The sequence below is a fragment of the Marmota flaviventris genome, chromosome 3 (assembly GCF_047511675.1).
Source record: "Marmota flaviventris isolate mMarFla1 chromosome 3, mMarFla1.hap1, whole genome shotgun sequence".
In the NCBI taxonomy this organism is placed as follows: Eukaryota; Metazoa; Chordata; class Mammalia; order Rodentia; family Sciuridae; genus Marmota; species Marmota flaviventris.
In genome coordinates, this window is record NC_092500.1 from 143662603 (window position 1) to 143687437 (window position 24835).

The 24835-nt window shown below is 34.2% G+C and overlaps 1 protein-coding gene across 5 annotated transcripts in view; it reads right to left on the reverse strand.

Annotated features, from left to right (window-relative positions):
- Positions 1-24835, reverse strand: part of Primpol (primase and DNA directed polymerase) — a 35950-nt gene that overhangs the window by 4144 nt on the left and 6971 nt on the right. For 3 of the 5 annotated variants that reach the window (XM_027927218.3, XM_071610497.1, XM_071610498.1), the window contains 8 exons: positions 23903-24000; positions 21840-21969; positions 17231-17378; positions 12676-12963; positions 9787-9949; positions 7366-7454; positions 5080-5169; positions 4894-5002 (listed from right to left, as the gene is read on the reverse strand). In XM_027927218.3, coding sequence (XP_027783019.2) covers positions 4894-5002; positions 5080-5169; positions 7366-7454; positions 9787-9949; positions 12676-12963; positions 17231-17378; positions 21840-21969; positions 23903-24000 — 1115 coding nt within the window. The remainder of the gene's footprint in view (positions 1-4893; positions 5003-5079; positions 5170-7365; positions 7455-9786; positions 9950-12675; positions 12964-17230; positions 17379-21839; positions 21970-23902; positions 24001-24835) is intronic. The other 2 variants (XM_071610499.1, XM_071610500.1) reach the window with 2 other exon arrangements.

Sequence of the window (24835 nt, forward strand, 5' to 3'; positions counted from 1 at the left end):
AAGCATCCCAAAACCACTTGTGCTTCCATCTTCAATATTACATTGCACTTCATTCCTTTCAATGATATCCTTTGTGGAGTTGGGATTTTGGGTGGTAGTTGTGATAAAAAAGGTATCAACAACATCAATGTGGAATGATATGAGGAGGTGGTGATGGTATCTACACTCCAAGGTTTAAGAGGCTATGCAATGCCCCAAAGAACATATAATCCATTAACAAGTAATAATATTTAAGAATGAAATAAAATATCTTCTTCCAAATTTATAAATATTATATAACAAACAGCAACAAAACTGTTAGGACATAATTACTAATTGAATTGTTTCAAAGTAGCTAATTAATTAACAAAACTCTTAGGTATTCCTTTTGGCCCTGGAGCAAATATGAAAAATATTACTAAAACACTAGGGCACCGTAAAACAAGAAAATCTGGGCACCTCTGGACCAAATGCTAGGAGGACAGTTCTCATTTATACAATGTTCTTTGCAGGATCTTTCTGGCTTTAGGATTACATATGGTAATAAATCTAGAATCTAGGGATTAATAAGGGTTTGTTTCCCAGAAACATCACCCATGCTATGTAACTGTATGAGTGTAAAATACAGATGTTTCATAACCTCAGTGCTCCCTGCTGTGTGTGGTGACTGCTCACTTCTGCCTTGGGTTTCAACCTCAAGCAGCAGTGCAAGTGCCAGCTGTTCCAGGCCTTCCTCTGCCTGGCCTATGCCTTGTAATCCCTGGTATCCCAAAAGTTAGTAAATCTTGGTATTAAATAAGATCTCTAATTTGTGTGAGATGTTTTAATAATATATCCTCAACTTCATTAGTTACCACAGAAAACAAAATTATAACTACCAGATTAGCAAAACAAATTTTTAAAATCTCACTTTACTGAAGTGTTGGTGAGAATATGGAGAAAAAAAACTGACAAAACTGAGGATGAGCAAATCTACCCATAAACAATCTTCTACCAAATAAATCAATATTTTAAAAAGCATTCTGGTAATTTATAGCTCAAATACAAATAACCAAGGAAAAAAAGTTTAATAAGGACTCAAAATATTTGGAAAATATTTTTCCAAAGTCGTAAAACACTGTTGGAAATAGTATAAATTAGGACAACCATTTTTAGAAAACAATTTATTATCTAGTAAAATTAAACATACATACTCTATGACAGCAATTCCACTTTTAAATATATGCTTTAAGAAACTGTTGTAACATGTGTATTAGGGAATATGCATAACAATGCCCACAAATAGCTATCCAAATGTCTATTGTAAAACAACAGCTAAACCAGCACATTTATGTCTATATAATGGCATATTATAGAGTAATGAAAAAGATTTAATAGCTACATCCTGCAACATGAATGGATGGACCTCACAAATATAATCCTGACCAAAGATCAAGTGAAAGGATGTGATCCAAAACAATGTAAAATAAAACAGTCTATTTTAGGGATATAAACATATATGGAAAAAGTCACAAAGAAAAGCAAATGAAAAATTAACATAAAATCCAGGAAAATACTATTATCTCTGAAAGCCTAAGAAAACAAGAAATGGGAGTTGGGCCCACCAGGTATTATTTTGTTATAGTTCTGTTTCATAAGTGGGTGACAGATATAACAGGTGGTCATTAAAAAAATCAGAAAAAAAAATGCCATTCATAATAGCCTCTAAAAAAAAGCCTAAGAATAATCAAGGAGGTGAAAGACTTCTACAAAGAAAACTATAGGATATTGAAAAAGAAACTGAAGAAGACACAAGAAGTTGAAAAGATCTTTCATATTCATGGAGAGACAGAATTAATGTTCTTAAAATGATCATACGACCAAAAGCACTATATAAATTCAGTGCAATTCCCATCAAAATACCAATGACATTCTTTACAGATCTAGAAAAAACAGTCCTAAACTTCATTTGCAAGAATAAAAGACCCAGAATAGTCAAAGCAATTCTAAGGCATAAAAGCCTCGCTGAAAGCATCATAATACCTGACTTTAAATTATACTACAGTAACAAAATCTGCATGGTATTGGCATAAAAACAGGCACACAGACCAATGATACAGAAAGAAGACCCAGAGACAAGCCCACACAGCTACAGTCATCTGATCCCTGACAAAGGTGCCAAAACCATACTTTGGGGGGAAAAAAACAGTATTTTTAATAAATGCAACTGGGAAAACTGGTTATCCATATGTAGAAGAAGGAGACCAGATCCTTCTCTCTCACCTTGTACAAAAGTCAACTCAGAACAGATCAAGACCTAGAAATTATGCAATTCCTAGAAGAAAACACTGGGTTATAATACATAGGCATTGGCAACTACTTTCTCAAGAGAACCCATAAGTTTAGGAAGTAATGCCAAGAGTTAATAAATGGGATGGGTCCAAATTATAAAAATTTTGTCTGGCAAAGGAAAAATTAAGAATGTGAAGAGGGGCTGGGATTGTGGCTCAGCGGTAGAGCGCTCACCTAGCACGTGGGAGGCCCTGGGTTTGATCCTCAGCACCACATATAAATAAATAAATAAAATAAAGATACTGTGTTCAGTTACAACAACAACAACAAAATATATATATATATATATATATATATATATATATATATATATATATATATATATATAAAAGAATGTGAAGAAAGAACCTATAGAATGTCAGAAAATGAGTTAACTAGTCTCTGACAGAGACTTAATATCCAAAATATATAAAGGATATTAATACCAAGAGAATAACCCAATTAATAAATGAGAAAATAAACTAAACAAACTCTTCTCAAAAGAATACAAATGGACAACATAGGAAAAAAGGTTCAATATCGTTAGTAATTAGGTAAATGTAAATCAAAACTACACTGAGATTTCATCTCACACTAGTCAGAATGGCAGTCATCATCAAGAATACAAACAGTAGTCAGGCACAGTGGCACATACCTGTAATCCCAGCACTCGGGAGGCTGAGGCAGGAGAATCGCAAATTCTAAGCCAGCCTCAGCAAAAAGCAAGGCACTAAGCAACTCAGTGAGACTCTATGTCTCAATTAATACAAAATAGGGCTGGGGACGTGGCTTAGTGGTTGAGTGCCCCTGAGTTTAATCCCCAGTACCCGCCCACCCACTCCCCCCGCCCCGACGCCCACCCCCAAAGAATACAAACAATAATAAATGCTGGAGAGGATGTGGAGAAAAAGGAACATTTTTCCAGTTAGTGGGATTTTAAATTAGTACCACTATAAGAATCAGTGTGGATGGAGACTTAGGTCAAAAGGCTACAAATGGAACCACCATATGATTCAGCTACACCACTCCTCAGTATTCATCCTAAAGAATTAAAGTCATCATACTACAATGATATATATATATATATACCCATGTTTATAGCAGTACAATTCACAATAGCCAAGTTATGGAATTAGTCTTGGAGTCAAACAGATGAAGACAAAGAAAATGTGGATATATACACAATGGAGCTTTATTCAGCCATAAAGAATAAAATTATGTCATTTGCAGGAAAATGAATAAACTTGAGAATATATGTTAAGCAAAATAAGTCAAACTTAGAAAGTTAAGAGTCAAATTTTCTCTCATATGTAGAAGCTAGAGAGGAAAACAGAAAGGTGGTGGTGGGGAACCTCATGAAACTTGAAGGGAGATCAGAAGAGGAGAGGAAACGGATCAAGGGAGAAGAGGCAAAGGGAATTACTGGGGAATGATACTGGACAAATTATATTGTTATATTGTGTCCATATATGAATATGTAACAATCCTATCATTATGTACAACTATAATGTAGAAATTAAAAATATGGAATAAATAAAAAACCAAAAATAAATAAAATGTATATATTTCACAATTAAAGAACAAAATAGACATGGATTCATAATACAAATTGGTATGATCAGTATATGACAATGACTTTTTTGGGTAAGTTTATATACATTAAAAAAAGACTAGAAAGATACATGAAAATGATATCTAAAATTCTCTGTAGGTTGTGGGACTATGAGTGATCTCACCTTCACGCTTTGTGTTAGTATTGTACATACAGTTTATGATGGCTTTTTAAACTGAATTAAAGCGAGTATGTCAAGGGCAGCACTGATCATGCCACCAGCACGTTTTCCAGCTCTCCAGGAAATCTTCATGATCACTTCCTCCTGTCTAGTGCATGTGCTGTACTGCAGCTTGACTACCCAGGAATGTCAGCTTTGACATTAGACATAAAACAGCAAAATTTCTCATAGCTTAACTCATTATTGGGTTTCTAGTTTATCCCTATCTAACCATATCCCATATTATTTAAAATTCTATTTCTATTTTTATGTTTTTTTTTTCCTTTTGTTGGGGGCATTTTAAAGAAAATTCCTAAAACAGGGCCTGGCATACAAAGAAAGCATTCGATAAATACCATGCTTTGTCTTGAACAAATGAACACCCCTTTTACCACCAACTTAACAGCAACTAAGGAGCTTCTCTCTTGCTCAAATCTGCACAATTTCAATCCAGATCCATAAGGTGTCAAAAAATAATGGCAAGTGAAAAGCAGTGGCATACCTTTCCATCACTATCTGTCCACCTGTCCACTGCCTTCTTGCTTTCCCTGCTCAATCCTATTTTAGTCTTGTCAAGATTTTACTAAAGGGTTATTTTATCAAGTAGAGTATGAATAAAGCTGGTATATACTAAAAACAATGTAATAACTAAGAAATTCAAATTAAATATGATAAAACATTAACTAAATACAACAAATACAAATTTAATTACAATTTATTTTATCAGAAAACCAACATAAATTTTGTATTCAACTTTATTTAAAATTTATAAACATTTAAAATATACCATAAATTAAATACATACAACTCATTAATAAACAATATTACTCACATGATATTATTACTTTTGTGGGCTCTTCCAATGTTTTCACACCACCGGAATTTGGAAATATCATAAACCAATAATTCTTCTGGGAAAAAGTAGCTCCAGCGCCGAATTCCTAAAATGCAGAGAATGTTTCTAAAGGTACTGTTACTCTATCATATAACAATTAACAAAGAGTAAGATAAGCTTTACCTCCTTTAATGTCATTTTTATTCACCAAAGAAAGAACAAAACGATCAACTTCAGGATAGGGTGAACACTGAAAACCTTCAATGGTTTCTACTGCAAAAAAAGAGAATTATTATTTATAAATGGAAATAGGTAAAAGTTTAGATGTTAAACTTTGATTAAATTGTTATTTAGTACAATTATGAGTTTTGCAACCCATCAGTTTTTGGTTTTTGTTTTTCTTTTTCTTTTTTGCAATTTGCCCTCCAGTCAGTTCCTAGGTTCTTGCTTCTTACAAGAAAGCAGGTAAAATTCAACTCACTTAGGCCCAATGTTAACTAATTTTCAAACTACTAATGTCAAAGGGTTTCTTCAGTCTGACAAAGAGAAAAGAAGCCCTTCGCTTCCAGGTACTTCCTAGTTCTACTGGCCAAGCTGCCATGAGCCGGCCTGGCTCCTGTACCTTTCTTTGCCTTGGGGTTCTGTTGAACATAAATGACTTCACAGAATTTCATCAGATAAGGTCACTCTGTGGTCATGAGGACTCAAGACAAAATTAAGCCCTCTCTGTAATCACTTGTGAACAGACAAAGTGTGAACCTTTTTCCAAACCACAAAAATGGCCAAACACCACCACATCCTGGCTAACAAATACTTCAGTCTCCCTCTCATCTATCTGCCTTCTGTCTAAATAAGACCTATTAAGGTACCAGTTGCTGGGCTGGAGTTGTAACTCAGTGGTAGAACACTTGTCTAGCACATGTGTAGCACTGGGTTCAATCCTCAGCACCACATAAAAATAAATAGATAAATAAAGGCATTGTATCCATCTACAACTAAAAAAAAAAAAAAAATTTTTTTTTTAAAAGAACCAAGCTGGGTGTAGTGGTGCACACCTGTAATCCCAGCAGCACAGGAGGCTGAGAAAGGAGGATCATGAGTTCAAAGCCAGCCTCAGCAGAAGCAAGGCACTAAGCAACTCAGTGAGACCCTGTCTCTAAATAAAATACAAAATAGGGCTGGGGGTGTTGCTCAGTGGTTAGTGCTTCTGAGTTTAATCCCCAGTACTAAAAATAAAAGATAACCGATTACTGATTTTCCAATTCAGAATAAATCCATGTTTCCTTGTATAGTCTCTAAAAACACCTAATCCATGCCCAGATTCTCTAAGTCTTTTCTTACACCCTCTTATTAAGATACCTGTAGTTCTCCACTGCTTCAAGGAAACATAAACTCAACTTGCTCAGTACAGGTGTGTTTTCTGTGTCTCTAACTAGAAGGAACTGATGACTCAATTCTACCTAAAAATCTAATGTGATCATTTTAATGTATTATTTATAATTTCATTTAATTTGCAAAGTCAGAAAGATCTATCTTTCACTTCTAAGATAAGTAATTAGAGAAATTTGGGGAAACAATTGTACAGAAATGAGGGAAACAGACTCCAAGTCAATGTCTATATTACATGTTAAACAATCAGAAGAAAATAAATATATAAAAAGTTATCCATATTTTAACAAGCTTGTGAGCATAATATACATATATTAGAGCCTACTTTTTCTCTATCATAAATGGTTGTTTTCCACATCATAAAAACCTAAATTTAATGGTTTTATAGTATTTCACAGTATGTAATTAATCCTATTTCATTGTATATTTACATTGTTTTCAGTTTTTCATTGTCATAAATTATGATAAACCAAAATAGTGAATAAAAAAGTTTACTGGAGGGCTGGGGGTATGGCTCAGCAGTAAAGCACTCACCCAGCACGTGCAAGGCCCTGGGTTTGATCCTCAGCACCACATAAAAAATAAAGGTATTGTGTACAACTACAACTAAAAAATAAATATTTTTTGAAAAAATTTTACTGAAGAGTTCATGTAAGAAGTCTTAGAAAAAAAAAACGGTATGTTCTTTAGTACAGGAAGGGGTAAATTATGATAACAGATCATGAAACACTCTGTAACCATTAAAAAAGTGAGTGTTCTCTATATTGGAAATTCAGGAAAAGGTTGGCAGGGTAAATAGAAAACTACTGTCTTTGTAGAAAGGAGAGTGGAAGAAAACTGTAGCTTTTATTTTGAAATGTGTTTATTTTATATATACAATGTATAATTCTTTTGTATTTTTTTAAATATGATAAAATGCAAATTAGTGATTAGTATTTTCATAAACTTTTTTTTTATTTGGCATAGAAATTAGTAGTTTTAAATGATCAGTGGATATGAATACTTTAAACTTAAAATTTTAAAGGCAAAAAAGACTTTATATCCTTAAATTCTGATAGGAAATTATTTTCTTAAAATTACCTGAAGTGATGGTACTATTCAAATACTCAGCTTGCTTTCCTTTAATCTGAGGTGCGTCACACGTAAGAATTCGTAAAGTATCTGAAAATCTGAAGAATATAGGTAAAAGAAATAAAGTAATATTATATTAGAATTAAAGTGGCATGACTTCACAGAGGAAACTGAATTCCAAATAATTCTATTTTTATTTCACATTTGCACAAAAAGACTCTAATCCTACCTTATAAGACTATGATTTGCCAATTAAAAATTTTTGTTTAAAGTATAGGTTGTTGATCATTTAAAATCCCCCAATTAGAGATTATTTTTAAATATTTTTTAGTTGTAGATGGACACAATACCTTTATTTATTTATCTTTACGTGGTGCTGCGGATTGAACCCAGGGCCTCACACATACTAGATGAGTGATCTACCACTGAGCCACAACCCCAGCCCCAAATACAGAGATTTTAAATCTGAGGATTCTATAACAGCTAAAGCAATAATCTAAAGTATGATTTTTTTTGAAATTGTTGTAATATTTAAAAAGGGCAATAATCATAAAATCTTTAGGGGCCGGGGTTGTGGCTCAGTGGTAGAGCGCTTGCCTAGCATGCATGAGGCACTGGGTTTGATCCCCAGCACCACATAAAAATAAAATAAAATAAAGGTATTGTGTCCATCTACAACTAAAAAGAAAAAAAAACAAGAAGAAGAAGTAGTAGTAGTAGTAGTTAGCCTTTATTTCTAGAAATGTAATACTTGGTATTTACTTGGGCCCATAAAACACAATTAAGTAAGGTAGTCTTATTCAGTAGAAGAATCCTCCACTTCCATGTAAGATTAGTACTGACACTGCAGCAAGAGTCCGAGAATTTTCATACCACTAATACCACTTCCAGAACTGCAGCTGCTACCACTACCACCAACGAACATTTCTGAGCAGACATCATGTGCTGGGAACTGTTGTAAATATTTTATGTGTACAAATTAAACTTAACTCTCCCAACAATTCTATAAGATAAATGTTGATATTGTTTTCACTGTAAAGAAAAGAAACTGAGATTTTGACCTTTCTTCTATGATGTTATTAAAGGAACACAAACATAGAAAGATACAATAAAAAAATTTTTAAAAATCCATCTTTTCACCCTACCATATAATAGCTGTTAACTGTATATCTTGACACAACTTTCCCTACAGCAATGTACTTTAAATGTTTATTCTTAAAATTAATTTCTATGGAATTTTTTTCTTAAAAAACTATTTAGGGGGCTGGGGATGTGGCTCAAGTGGTAGCGTGCTCGCCTAGCATGTGTGAGGCACTGGGTTCAATTCTCAACACCACATAAAAATAAAACAAAGACATTGTGTCCACCTAAAAAAACTAAAAAAAAAATTTTTTAAAAATTTAAAAAACTATTTAGGGAAGGCAAAGGGAAAAGAATTATAGGAAGTCAATTATGATTTGGTCTATCACAGCCTAATGTTTTGGGCTAACAAAATTGCCAATTCAGAAAAGAGGAGAATGAATGAGGTTGACTTTCACACTTTTAAAAAATGACCAAAATCTAAGAACCTAAATGTTCAACAATATATCTGACAACAAATTAAAGTACGTTACCATAATAGAAAATTTATATAGGCAATAAGTTTTATTTATAATTAACTGTTGGCCAATTATTGACTTGGCAAATATTCATGATATAATGTTGAAAAAAATAGGTGATATAACCATATAAGTAATGATTTCAAGAAAAATTTTGGTGAGGGACAGTGCTGGAGCTCAAACCCAAGGCTTTGAGCATGCTGGGCAAAGGATTCTAACTGAGCTACCCTCCTAGCCCAACAAATACTTTATGAATAAAAGAGCTATGTAGATTATGTGTGTTTGTATGTGGGAAAATGAGAAAATAACTGTAACTATTTTCAAATTCAATACAAGGAGTAGTGTTTTCTTCACAGATGTGATAATCATTTCAGAAATTCTAGAAAATAAATTAAATATAATCATAAAAAGATATAAAGAGCTGGATGCAGTGGTGCATGCCTGTAATCCCAGCTGTTCGGGACACTAAGGCAGGAGGATCCAGAGTTCAAAGTCAGCCTCAGCAACATAGCAAGGCCTTAAGCAACTCAGGAGAGACCTTGTCTCTAAGTAAAATATAAAAAAGGGCTGGGGATGTGGCTCAGTGGTTGAATGCCTCTGGGTTCAATCTCTGGTACCCCCCCTCCCAAAAAAAAAGATATAAGGAGAAAACTAAGTGGTTAAAAGGTAACTTTTACTAGTATTTTTCAGTTAATGGAGGAAAGAGAATGTTAGGAACCTTCTTGGTCTTAAAGTAGAATGAACTTATACAATTCACATCTCAGTAACATACAGTGCCACTGATTAATAATTATTCACGAATATACAGTGGTTTAGTTCTGATACTACGTACCTGACATTGCTGACCAAGGAAGAGAGGAAATATTGATTTTCTTCAGAAATACTTTTTGACTGTTTAGGAAAAAATTTGTTATCTTCAGCAACCTCCAAAGCGACACGCTTTCCTATTTTTGATGATTTATACAGTCGGAAGTTTCTGTTTCTTGTATAAACTCCTACATAAAAAATTAATTTAAAAAATTAATGCATGTTTTCTGTGATTAGTTTTACAGTCAGCAAATATTATTTTAGTATATAATTACCAGAAGAAACAATTATTTTCTACAAACAGCCATAAACAAAATTAAAGCAATATATAAGATAAATTTGAGCTGACATGTAAGAATGCCATGTTCAGAAATAGTAAGGAGCAACTGTCCAGTTGAAAACAAATAGAAAAGCTAGACAAAGATAACAGAAAAAAATTAAGACTATTGGGAAGCTACAAAAACAGCAAGGATATATGGTGTAAAATCCCAGAGAAAAGGAAAGCATCAAAAAATATCAGATACTTAGAATTAATCTAAGACATATAAGACTTCTATTCAGAAAATTATAAAACATTACTGAGAGAAATGAAAGAACATACAAGTAAAAGCAAAGACATATCATATGCATAGATCAGAAGACACAATATTATGAAAATGTTAGTTCTCCTCAAGTTGATCTCCCAGTTCAATATAATCCACATCAAAATTCTGATAGGGCTTATGTGTTTATTTTTCTATTTTAAATTGAAAATTGAAAGTTAAATTTAAATTGAAAGTTGATTTTCAATTTTAAATTGATGTACAAAAGGTCATATATAGCCAAGAAATTTCAAGGAACAAAGTCAGAGGAATTATTTTGCTAGATATAAAGACTTACTAAAAAACTACATTAATTAAGACAGTGAGGTACTGGCACAAGGACAGATCAATAGAACAATGAAACAGAATAAAAATCCAGAAATGGGCCAGAACATATATGAACACTTGATTTATGGCAGAGGTGGTACTGCTGAGCAGCAGGAAAAGTGAGCAGCAGGAAAAGCACAGTCACTCCAACAAATGGTGCTGAGACAACGGCAAATCCACATTAGAAAAAATGAATCTTGGCTCCTCATCCCCCAGTAAGCAAAACTGCATTCCAAATAGGCTGCAGATCTAAATATAAAAAAAAAAAGGCAACACAAAAGACTTCTAGAAAATAAGCTGGAGAATATCTTCATGACTTTGGGATAGAGAAAGATCTAACAACATAGAAGAAACTCTAATCACAGAGGAAAACACTGATAAATCAGAGTATTACTACTATTTAAAGGTTACTTTATTCATCAAAGACATCATTAAGACAGTGAAAAGGGAAGCTAAATACACGATTCCAATTATAAAAAGTTCAAAATAGACAAAACTAACCCATGTTAGAGGGCGGAAGAGTTGTAGTTACCTCTGGGGTATGGAGTAGGTCATGGGTTCCCGACCATCTCCTTGCCTGGGGTGGAATGGTTTTGGCGAAGTGTGTTCACTTTGTAGTAATTCATTGGCCTAAGCACTCATGAATTATGTAGTTTTATATATTATTGTTATGCGTCCATTAAAAAGTTTTGAAGAAACTTTTTGACATGTACTATTAAATCTCCAAACTTTTCAAAGAACAGTTTAGGACTTGATTTCCCACTCATTTGGTATTCAAATAAATCTGGGTATTCTGTTGAAATTTCAAGACTATCATGAAAGTTTCACCACTGTCCAGTGATCTAACTTTCAAAGACAGAACTGACATGAACTAGGGTATTCGTATGGACATTTTAATTCTGGGGTAAAGTATATTTACTGGATAATGCTGCTATCTCTCCATCAACTTCTTCTTATGCATTTTTTCCTAGTTTATTGCAGGCTTATTCAACTAAAATTGATGTTCTGCTAATAAAACAAACTTGTCATTTGGAAGCATGCTCCTCTACTTATAACTTACTTGCTTGTTCACCCCCAAACCAGTACACTGCATTTATCTCTCTCCAAATTCTGGTACTTATTGGGGATATCTGAAAGATATATGATTCAGCAGGAACACTTCTCTATTTCTGGAATCTCTGTTGGCCTCAGAATCTTGCCTAGAATCTTGTTTAGACTCTGAAAGCTCTCCACAGTGCTCAAACAGTCCATGACAAAAATGTTGCTCTTACAATTTATCACATCTCATGCTATGAACTCAGCATAAAAATCAGGTTTAGGGGCTGGGGATATAGCTCAGTTGGTAGAGTGCTTGCTTTGCATGCACAAGGCCCTGGGTTCAATCCCCAGAACTAAAAAAATAAATAAATAAATAAATCAGGTTTGGTACATAAAATTGGAGCTGTTGTATTAGGGCTCTTGATTGGCCTATGTGTTGAATCAGGCTACAGTCTGCTCATCCCAAGGCTTCCTACTTCCTCAGTTCAAAGATCAGAACCCAGTGGAGGTTGGCCAGGCTGAAGAAGTCATCATTTGACCATGGCAAGAAAGCTGATGTAATGGCTCCTGCCACTACCACAAATCTCCCAGTCTAGAAAATGCCTACCTGTACTTTACCACATGAGCAGCGTGTTCACATTGTGTCTGTTTTTGAAAGTGATTTAATCTCTATCAGTGTTAGGGTGTGCTGGTCCAAATGTCAGAACTAGAGCACAGCCAGCCACAGCATTCTCTTTTGGAGCTCAAGCCAACCTAGTGCTTCAACTCCACAGGGACCCAAAATCTCTAAACAGAAACCTAGTAGATTCCTAGCACCCGAACTCACTGATCACATTTTGCTGGTGACTCGCAATATCATTGTGGAACAATGGTGATAGCAAGAACCTAACCATACCTATACGCAGGCACTGACTTGTCTTTTAAAAAGTACCCAGGACAGTCTAATAAACAGCTGTCAATCTACTTACCTAGATCCACAAAAAGATGCTTTTCTCCCATGTTGTTCTTTACAATTAAAAATGAAAGATCAGGACCACTTTTGTCAGCTGACCCCAGTCTCTCCAGTTCCTCCAAATTTAACGCCCAGCTCTCTCCCATATCCTTAACTGTCAACATTTTGTTCAAGGAACTCCCTTGTTTTAATGGTGCTTCAGAAAAATGGGAAGATTCATGGTCTGTTATCTCTAGAATTCTATCATCATCTTCACTGGCAATACAGTGAAAAGCAGGCTGCAGAATCTTTCTGACAAAATTACCTAAGGAAAAAAGGTACTGTGATTAATTTTTTTCTGCAACCTACAATTTAAGATCCAAACATAAATCTACATCTGAAAATTTTACACAGTAAGGGTTTTTTATTATTGTTTTTTTAATTTCCGGTTTTGAAACTGAGTTGTTGCTGTAAACTGTAACATGTGTCTCCTGCTACTTCCTTCTTTCTGTGTACCCTTACTTTTTCAATTTCCCCTAGCATAGGAGCTTGGTGTCAGTTGTAAACAAATCATTTACATATTGCTAGTATGGTGCTGAATCTAACATGCTGTCACCAAAAAAGCACCACTTTTATTAATACAAATCAAAAAGACTTATCTTTACAATCAATGAATGGAACTGTGCTGCTAAGATAATGGAAAGAAACACTGAGAGAATCTCTACCATATCCTCATGGAGTTAATAAATTTAATAATTTTTTTTTATTTATGTAAGACAGTGGAATGCATTACAATTCTTATTACACAAATAAAGCACAATTTTTCATATCTCTGGTTGTATACAAAGTATATCCATACAAATTCATGTCTTCATACATATACTTTGGAAAATAATGTCCATCACATTCCACCATCATTCCTAATCCAATGTCCCTCTCTTCCCCTCCCTGGAGTCAATAAATTTCTCACAAGTTCATTCTTTCCCTTTACCTGCCATTACATGCCCTAAGAACCCTGACTTGTCAGTTCCAAGGTGATTGCTAATCCCACCTCTCCCTCCAACCAGTCCCATGATGATCTATGGCCTCATAGAGTGAAAGCAATTAAAAACGTTTCGTCTCAGACATTTACCCTAAGAGCTCTTCATAGTAGGGTCATCTTATCTGTACCATAAAGTTGTTTAGACAAACTAACATTTGTTTAAACTCACATTTACTATTTATAGCACAACTTCAAGTAGTAACTTGGCTATTAAGTGTAACAATACTGAAGAAATGTAATAATGTAAGTAAAATTTAGTTTTAATTTTAAAACTGTAATACTCTGGAGTTTTTATTACTTTATTTAACAAAAAGGCTTGAATCCTTAAATTATAACATACACATTCTAATTACATTCCTATTCAAAGAAATAAATCCAATTTCTTACAAAACACTAAACATCAAAATGAAAGCAAAAGCATTTGATCCTTACAGTGATACACAGACATGAGGGAGAGAAGGTAAACACTGAGTGATAAGAAATCATGACTCAAAAGTACAACAAGTAAAGTAAGCATAAACTGAATTAGTTAATTTTCCTAGAAACTTAAAATTATATCTCCTCCACCCTAGGCTATGGGAGGCCATCCTCACACCTGATTTGAGTTACCTCCCTGGCTGGGTGAGAGGCCCTTAGGCACAGCTGTGTCAGAGCTTTCCCCACCCTTCTCCAGGTTCGAGGGCTTGTCCATACAGAGGCGTGTCTGGCCACTACCCCAAAGACCCAATCATCGCTCCTGACCTTGGGACACTGCCCCCTGACCTTGGGACACTGCCCCCCCCCAATCTTCATTGGATGGGATTTTCCCCAGAATTTTTTGTTTCTCTCTCTCTCTCTCCTCTACCACAATAGGTGGCTTGAGGCTGGAGCTAGGAGGAGCCGTCCTGGAGCTGGTTTAAAGGTAATTAGAGTCTTGTCTCTTTAATTTAAAACTCCCTAGCGGTTTCTCACTATTCGAACCTTCTTTCATGAAGCCAGCATGGGTGGAGGGCTAAACTAGGCAATAAAACAATAAAAGTTGTGACAGTAGTGCTGAGGAGGCCAGGTAGGCCCTTGACCTTGGATAACCTAGCCAGGATATGATGACAGCAGCTAAGTGCCAACACTCTGACTCCCAGCAAACTATTCTGCTTTCTACTTCCCTTCTCGAATCATGTCACCCACACTCCTCAGACAGCAACTCATATTGGTTGGCAATAATTGAAAAGAACTAATCAATCACAGACACTTCAGATACTAGCTCAGAAGCGTATTTGTATAGATTAAACTCTAATTCCCCTTTCTAAAAGGAACTTGAAATTTCATCAAGAGATACCCTGAGAGAGGGGAACTGAAGGGAAAGTTTGAACTACTTTATATTCTCTGCATCTCATTCTGGCACTTCATAATTTTAGAGCCAAGAGCCTTAGATGACATCTCATATATCAGGTCTGATTATGTCTCTTGCCTTAACCACACTAGATTCTCATTGCTCCCCAAATAGCCAAACTTGCATTCTATACTTTTGTTTTTAAAGCTTTTCTGACATAAAGGCTTTTTTACCTTTGTCTATATAATAAATGTTGTCTGCTTTCAGAAGAAATATGTAGTTCTATTCTCCCTTTCTTTCCTAGCAATGGATTTTCCATTTCTAGCCTTGTGGCCAGTAATCACAGAGCAGACTATGAGGAGTAAACAGGAAACAAAGAAATAATCATGCTCAGATTCTGCTTTCACACTCTATTTAATCTCTACACATTCACTCAGCAAATATCTATTAAATTTCCATTTGTATTTATTATTGCTGCTACTGTTATATTAGTAAATTTTTTATTGATAAAAAATACTATTAATATATGTAAGCTAAGCTCTGAAAAAACAATAGTGAATAAGAAATAGCCCCTTGCTGTACAGAAATATTAAGTGGAATAGAGAAGAAGACAAGGAAAACAGGAAACTATCTTAGGAAGTGGTAAATGCTTTGATATGATAAGTATGGGACACTTTCTGTAGCCCAGAACACTAAAATAAACATTAGGGTTTGGGATGTGACAGAAACAGCTCAGATGATTTGAGATTTACACTGAGTCTTAACAGACCAGGTGAATTGGAGGTATATCTGTTCAGACAGAAGCAATAAAAATGCAAAGTCTCAAGGACTAGAGAAAATGTGCCCACAGGAGGAGCTGAGTGAGGACAGAGTTAAGAGATGAGACTGGAGCACAGTGGGTCCCGTTTTGCAAGCAAGGATGTCTGTATACTTCCCTAAAGGCAAGGAATAATCACTGAAGGGTTTGAGGAACACGAGTGGCACAGTTCACTCGGACTGAATGAGCAGGTGGAGAGAGATACTCTGACAACAAAATTTTTCCTGAGGTAACTGGGTGGAGAGTGACGCCACTCACTGATATACATGTTGTGAGAGAAGATTGAGAAGCTGAGGAGCTTGGCATAGGACATGTTAAGTTTGAAGTGTCTCTATGGGGATGTTTGCAAGGCAGCTGGCAGTATGAGTCTGGTATCTAGGAGAATAATCTGGGCTAAGGATAAAGACTTGAGAGTCATCAACACAGATGATAATGGAAGTTATGACAGTGGATTCATCAAGGGTGCGAGTACAGTGAGAAGAGGACCAAGGATAGATTGTAATATTAAGGGATGAGAGACAGAGACACAAAGAATATGCAGTAAGTTAACAGAAAATGGGGAGATAATAAGGAGCCCTGTGCACACAGCACACCAGGCCACTGTGACCTATCACTGCCCTGATCCAGCAATTAAGTTCCCAATTTTCAAGGCCATCCTTTAGTGACTATGTTCATGACTTTCATCCTGGCCACTGATAAAAATTTTAAGGCACCTGCAGCGCTGAAATGGCTTGCCCATTTCCTGAACTTCAGTCAACTATCTGCTGATTAGATCTAGGAATGCTTGTCCTATCCTTGCTTTCAAAAACACTCTGAATGTTTGCTCCTATTTAGACCTTATTAGTTGGTATTCCCCTTTTGCCTATTTGTCTCTCCAGTAGACTCTATTCATTTTAGACTCAGGCCTGTATCTCTAAATGCCCAGTCCTGGAACAAATACTCTGGTTACAATTTTGGGTTAATACATCTAGATTCCAACCCTGAAATTACATGTGGAACAATATTATGAGTCTTTCTTGATGTGGAACCCAAAGCTCAAAGTGAAGGTTAACACAATTCTGAAGCAAAGGTCAGAAATGCAGATATGAGGCATTACAGATAAGGCTTGAAATGAAAGACTGCTTACGAGTTATCCAGAAAACAGAAATGAATCCTGTTAAACAGAAACCAGTACCAGGACATGTATGGCCAACCCCAACATGTGTGATGAGAGAAAAGCATTAATGCCAAAGATAACCTGAGTAGGTTAACCTTCATGGGACAGATAGTTTAGAGATCAGGACAAATTCTGGAAAAGCAAAAAAATCACATTTCAATATTTTAGGACAGGTTGGCAACCATAAAAACTTATAAAATTTTAAGCAGAATAAGAAAATATGAGCTGTTAATAGAACTCACAGTATTTTAAAAGGTAGTGTACTTACCAACGTGAACATTATCTTTAAATGCCACATCATGGAGTTGAAATATTAAATGACGGCTAAATTTTTCATCAGTGCTAGAATCCAAGTTGAAAACATCTTCAGATGAACAACTAACATTGTATAATTCTTGAAGTGCTTTACAAACATACTAAAAACACAAGTAAAATGTAAATAATTTGTATGTTTAAATTTTTTTCTATGAGCAAATGCAAATATCTTGGCACAAATAAGTCTAATGTTAAAAATAAATTTTTTACTTACTTTTAGTACATTTACAATATAACAATCTTATCAATTTATAAACTGAATATATCATTTTAAAATTATATTTATGTTCAAGAATTCATTGGCTCTAAAGATTAAAGAGGCCTCTTAGAAGTCAAACAATGTGTACATTAACCTCCTTTAAAATCACAAATTTAAACATCTCTTTAAACATGAGTTAAAAAGTCATTAATTCCATTTTTAAAAATTTGAGCTATTAAAAAATTTCTCATTTGTATTGCACCCCAATTCACCTCCAGGAATACAGCCTCTGGGGTTAGATGACACTGGCATTGACAGCCATGAGTTACAGAGGCAGCAACCTGGGTAAGGGCTCAAGATGAGGTAAGGTAAGCCTGAGTTGTAGCTCTGTCATTTATCAGCTCTGACTCCGGACAAATCTAAACCTTATATTCCTCAACTGCTAAATGGGAATGATAATAGCATCTAATGTTGGGAGTTGTTAAAAATAGTGAAAAAAATGAGATCTAGGAGTCAGCACAGTGTCTGGCACATGTAACTGCTTGAAAGTACTGGCTATGCAACCTGAAGACAAGTCACGTGTCTATAAGCCTTCCTTCTCTCCTTTGCAAAATGAAGCTACTAATAAACCACCATGTGAAGTAATCTTGAAAATAGTAAAAATGCTCTTGCCAATTACTTTAACACCTAATAGTTATGCAACAAATTGTATTCATTAACATTACTTTGGTATTATTAGAGTACCATATTCCCCTTCATTATATGAGTTTACTCATCAGTAAATTACCACTTTCTCAGAGAAGGTTACATCAATCTCCATGTTGACACCAAATTCTCCTTACGTTTTCTATCTCTTTACAGTACTGACACAACTATAATTTTATGCTAATTTTTTTTTCAGGGAGAAGATGTGGCCAATTTTTATTAGAAACCAGGAAAGAAGTCTGCAGGACTGCTACATGGAGAGAAAATTATTTTACTGCTGCCAAAACAAGAACATTTCCCCAACCTTTTCTCCCACCATTTATCAAAACATTTAATTATTGTATGATTAGTTGAGGTTTTCCTAATGCCTGGGGATTTTACAGCCTGCCAAAAAGAGTTTGAGAAGGTTTAAGGTACAGATCTGAATAATGAGGAACAAGCATAAGGAAGTAACCATGTTATATTTAGGGAACACAAGTAATAGACCCGTAATAAAAGGCAAATAAGTTTGGGATAAGAAACTCTGATGCGCATCTTGAGGAAAGTCAATTTAATTATAAGTGGGAGGACTTAGGCAAATACTACTTGAACACTTTAAATTGGTTCAAGTAAAAAGGCATAACTGCAGTCCAAGTTTTCAGAGAAAATTAGCATGATTAGTTTCATCCCAATGAAGATGAAACTCAACCGAAGGCCCTCCTTGCCCAACAAGAGGGAAAGGGCCCCTTTAAGACCTGCATACATTAGTGTGCTGGGCCTGTCTTAACAAAGTGCCACAGACTGGGTGGATTTAGATAACAGAAATTTATTTTCTGAGGGTCCTGGAGGTTAGAAGTCCATCCATCTGTGTCGGGAGGGCCAGATTTCCCCAAAGGCTTTAGGGAAGGACTCTTCCTGCCTCTTCTTAGATTCTGGTCACAATCACTGATCACTATAAAGACTGCCTTTATCTCTTAATAATATATAATCTAATTTTATGCTAATTTATGTGGTTATTTTGACATTTGTTTCTTCTCTATTACAGAAGGCATCTCCCAACATTTGTTTTCTTGTTTTGTAGAAACAGAATCCCCATTTTTAGCTAGGTAAGAGGTCACAAAGAGTAAAGACCATTTTCCCTAGACTCATTTACAGAAAAGCATGAAAATGTGACTAAGTCTGGCCAGTGGGATGTGAAAAGAAGCAATGTATGCCATTTCTAGGTTACACTCATAATGTGAATTAGGCAACATCTCAGGATTGGTAAAGCAACAGCATGAAACCTAATTCAATGGAGCTACATGGGATATTATATAAGAGAGAAATACATTTCTATCCTGTTTAAGTCGTTTCATTATGGATTTTTTTTTTAAATGGCAGCTAAATCTGTTCTCCATAGGATTAAAAATTCTGTGAAGTCAGAAACTCTTGTCTCTTTGGGTGCATCATTGTATTCCTAGAGGCCAGGCACAGTGCTTGCAACTTGGTAGAGGCCAAAATTATTTTTGGTAGATGAATAAAACAGAGTTCTGTACTTTAGAGCTACAGGGAATAAATGTAGTGATTGCAACTTAAGTTAAACTTTAAATAAAATTTATAGTTATTTAACTAGTTAAGTTGTAAAATCTAGAGGTTAAGAATAATGATTGTTTGAACAACACTACCTGATAAAATCCATTAGCACTAGAATTCATCCTAATTGGCAGAAGAGGCTTATTTAATTTGTCATATAAGTCAATGAAGCAAAGGGCACTAATATCATAAGTAGTTATTATTAATCAGTTACTTATTAACTGTCACATTAAAAATTGATAAAATTATGCTATGCACACAGGAATATACCACAGTGAATTTCACCTTTATGTATATCTATAAAATATTTTAAAAACTAGTATAAAAAAATAAATAAATTGAAGGAAGACCAGTAGTGTAGAGGAAGGAGAAGGTGGAGGAGGAAGTAACGGAAAGGGAAAGAAATGGGGACTGAAGGGGAACAAATTATATTCCATGCTTGTATGATTATATCAAAATAAAACCTAATATTATGTAAAAACTATAATTGCACTAATAAAACCATAACAAAAGAAGAGACCTAGTCTAATCTATATTTCTTCAAAGATTCAAAATAAAAAATTATTCATTGGACTATAGACTTATTGCATACAAAGTAACCAACAAATGACAAATGAAAATAACTTCAACAGTTATTTATAAAAGCATTTCACTAAGTAAAACAATCCTAATATGAACTATTCTATCAACATGTTAAACATGTTAAATGAAAATATATAATTTTGAACCTAGAGCTCTATAATTATTCCAAGTTTTGTTGATGTAGATTAGTTGTTCAAGGCTTATTTAGATAAAATGATGTAATGAATTAGGAGGAAAAGAATTCTGAACATGTAAGTGCTCTTTTTCATCCATATTCATTAATCTACATTGCAAACAGGATTTATACTAATGTTGATTTCATTAGGGATATTTCTAATTTCTAATACAATATTGTACATCTTTATTAAGGGAATCACCACATTTAATGCTGATGAAAATCTTTGAATCTTTTTTTTAAGTAAATTTTTAGTAGTAGATAGACACAATACCTTTATTTTATTTAGTTTTTTATGTGATGCTGAGGATCAAACCCAGTGTCTCACATGTGCTAGGCAAGCGCTCCTCCACTAAGCCACAACCCCAGCCCAATCTTTGAATCTTAATTAATTGTAAAGCCTCAGAGAAACTACATAGGAAATTCTACTTTAGACAACAGAAATGTATCACACATCAGAAAAAAATCAAGACTTATGAATTATTAAAATATAATTAAGGGGCTGTGGTTGTGGCTCAGCAGTAGAGTGCTTGCCTAGCACGTAAGAAGCGCTAGGTTGGATCCTCAGCACCACATAAACATATATAAATAAAATAAAGGTGTTGTGTCTAACTACAACTAAAAAAAAATTTTTTAATAATTAAGTTGAAAATTAAGCATAATTTACCAACTCTAATGAAATAACATTTATTTCTAATGATTCAACAGCTATTTTAAGAAAAATAAAACTTGTTTTGGTTTGGGGGAAAAGGAGTGTGAACTATACCTTTCTCTTCTATGAAAACTGGGACAACTATAGTTTTAGACTATGTTTTGCCTATAACTAGCTGTAAGGCCTGAGCAGGCAATGGTCTCTTCTAGGTCTTGATTTTCTTATTCATGAAGGAACAAGATACAATGATTTCCCAAACTCCTGCCAGTTCAAATATTCTGATACTACCTTTTGAAGTTTCCTTGAGGTTCATCTCAGTACTCAAATTTTACAGTAAAAAATATTTTATCTGGCCTTTACCAAAATCAGCTATTTGTAATGAAGTCAGAGAATTAATGCATAATTTAAAAACACAGAAAACTCCCAAATTGCCATCTTTCTCAAAGCTTTCTTAAAAAAAAGTGATATTATTAAAATATCTGGACAAAAATTGAACTTTTCATGGTTCAATTTTTTTTAATACACAGAAGTAGTATTAAAAAAATGAAAGTAAAAAAAATAAAAGTCAAAGAAAGAGTAGCAAGAAATAAGGAGAAATACAAAATTTAAAGTGACACAGACTGGATTTGCTGAATGAATGAATACATGAATGAAGAGATGAATAGAAAGTGGAAGAAAAACTATAATCTATCCTTTACCTCTATGAGTAATGCAACCATCTTTTTCCCATCGGCTTCAGGATTGGCAGGTTTGTTAAATTCCAAATCAAAATAAAGTTTGCATACAGCATTTTCAGGAATAACTTCATAGCAGTGCATGAGATTTTTTCTAAATTGAATAATTCAAGATTGTTAGATTTATATCTTATACCATTTAGTCAGTTAGATTGAACCCAGGGCACTCTACCACTGAGCTACATCTCCAGTCCATTATTTTTTTATTTTGAGACAGGTGCTGAGGCTGGCCTCTGATATTCATGATTCTCCTGCCTCATCCTCCCAATTTGCTGGGATATAGGTGTGTGCCACTGCATCTGGCTTTTACCTTTTAAATCATGAAGCTGATCTTATACCTCAAGGACAGTGTAAACTGTGCTTTAACTACATATGCCTATGAAATAACGTGATAAAGAAAATGTGCTCACAATAGGTTTATTGCTCGCAGTACCAAGAGTTTCCATCAAAAGATATAACAATTATATTCTAAAACATTATTTAACTGGAAAATAAGGTCAGTCTTACAGTGTTATTTATTCACAAATGTTTGATATTATATAATATCTCTGAATTTGTTTTTGGTATCATCATGAAACAAATTTGAGAAAATTTTTTTCCCTCAAACTGCAATCCCAGAATCACATATTCTTGAGGTTCTATAAATTTTTCATGAGAATTTTTCAATTTTGTATTTTCATTAGTAAGATATTTTAGAAATTGGTAAAGAAATATTCTGAATGACCTGACTTTACTAATGTTTCTAATGGACACATTTACAGTTACAGTCTTGCTAAAAAGGGAGGAAAGACTTTGATACAGGTAATAAGAATGGATGATGAGGATTGGGGCTATATAGTTCAGTGGCAGAGTGCTTGCCTAGCATGTATGAGGCACTGGGTTCAATCCTCAGCACCACATAAAATAAACAAATAAAGGCATTCTGTCCATTTACAACCACAAAGAAATTTTTTTAAATATTTATTTTTTAATTTTAGGTGGACACAATATCTTTATTTTACTTTTATGTGATGCTGAGGATTGAACCCAGTGCCTCACGCATGCCAGGCCTACGCGCTACCACTTGAGCCACATCCCCAGCCCGATTTTTTTTAAACTCCTGCCCTGGTGTTAAGGGTCCTCCTTTTTTTTTTTTTTTTAAATATTTATTTATTTATTTTTTAGTTTTTGGCAGACACAACATCTTTGTTTGTATGTGGTGCTGAGGATCGAACCCGGGCCGCACGCATGCCAGGCGGGCGCGCTACCGCTTGAGCCACATCCCCAGCCCCCGATTTTTTTTTAATTAAAAAAATTTTAAAAGAATGGATGATGACTCAAATGTAAATGATAATTCAGATTAAGTGAAGTCCAGATGACATACTATACAAATAAAGGGTTTGTAGTAACTTGAAGAAGGAAAAGTGATGGGGGTACAGTACTAACATGTAATAGGTAGTACAGGAATTCAACACACACATCAGGCACATGCATGCAGGTACACGTTTTATAATAATCAGTATCATATTTATGTTGCAAGGTTTAGTTTCAGCAAAACATCATCTGTCACATTACCTTAAGAATTTTAATTCACCTCTAATTAGTATTCCATGTAAATAAACATAACTATGTCTAGTTTTATATTTGCAACTACTTAAGTAACATTATAATGAAAGTATTTTAAATTGAAACAAGCATCCCATATTAATTTACATTAATTCCGTACATTATTCAGGTCTGGAAAATCCATGAATTCATCACTCAGAAAGCAGATATTTCTTTATTAGATAATTAATCAGGTAAATAATAGTACAACATAATACTTGTTTGCAAAAGAAAAACTTCACAGAATTCCCTTTGGGTACACAAATGTGTGTGTGTGTGTGTGTGTGTGTGTGTGTGAGAGAGAGAGAGAGAGAGAGAGAGAAAGAGAGAGATTGATTTTTCTTTACAACACCAGGTGAAATAATTGAGCACTGCTATGACAAAGGAACTCCAAACCCAGTTCTAATAATAAAGGAGTGCCTAATCTGTTAGAAACTACTTACCGAGATTTATAGTAAAACCAAAGTTGAGCATAGGTTGTTACAAGGTAAATGCGTTGACCATCTCCCACTTTACATTCCAAAGCAAATACGTGAACATCCTTAAAAAAATCAAAAATAAAATTCAACAAAATTCAAAAAATGCAAATCTAAATTCAACTGCATGCTATTAAATATTCATAAACATTTTCATGCTTCAAGTTTTCAGAAACTGGAATATGGACAATCATATTATTAAAAAAAGTCACTATATCCATGCAATTCAAAATCTATTTATATTTATTTCTAATCATTCACATCATGTACAAAATGGAAACAAACAGAATGGATTAAAGGAGAAAAAAATTTCTTGATTCCATTACACTAAGTTAAAACCTCCTATGATAGTTGTATTTCTTAGTATATGAAATTAAAGCTATATTTATTTCAAAACTACCTAAATATTACTACAAATAATTTGAGCTAAAAATCAATTAATCAATTCTCTAATATTTATAAAAATGTGTGGGAATGAATTTTTTAAAGGCTACTAGAATACTGAATTAAATAGACCTTCATGGCTGGGCTGTAGAGCTGCTTCTAATAAAGGCATACATACACATGTTCTTTTGTTTCCATTTAAGCTAAGGCAGCTGTTCAGCCTACTATCATTTTCATGAATGAAGAAATCATAGGACTCAGCTGCTCAATCCTATTAAAAATCTTTTTGAAATAAATTTTATAAGTTGGTAATTAACAAAACCAGCAGGCAGACACCTGTATCTTTTTTAAAAATCCAAATTGACATGAATCTTATGTTTTAATTTCTGATACCGGAGTTAGGTTTGTACAAAATAATTAAGAAAAGTTTTTCTTATATTTCCTAAACTATTTTAATAAGATATAAGTGAGCCTCTTCTTGCTAGGTAAAGAAGGGTCTCACTCCCAAAACTTAAG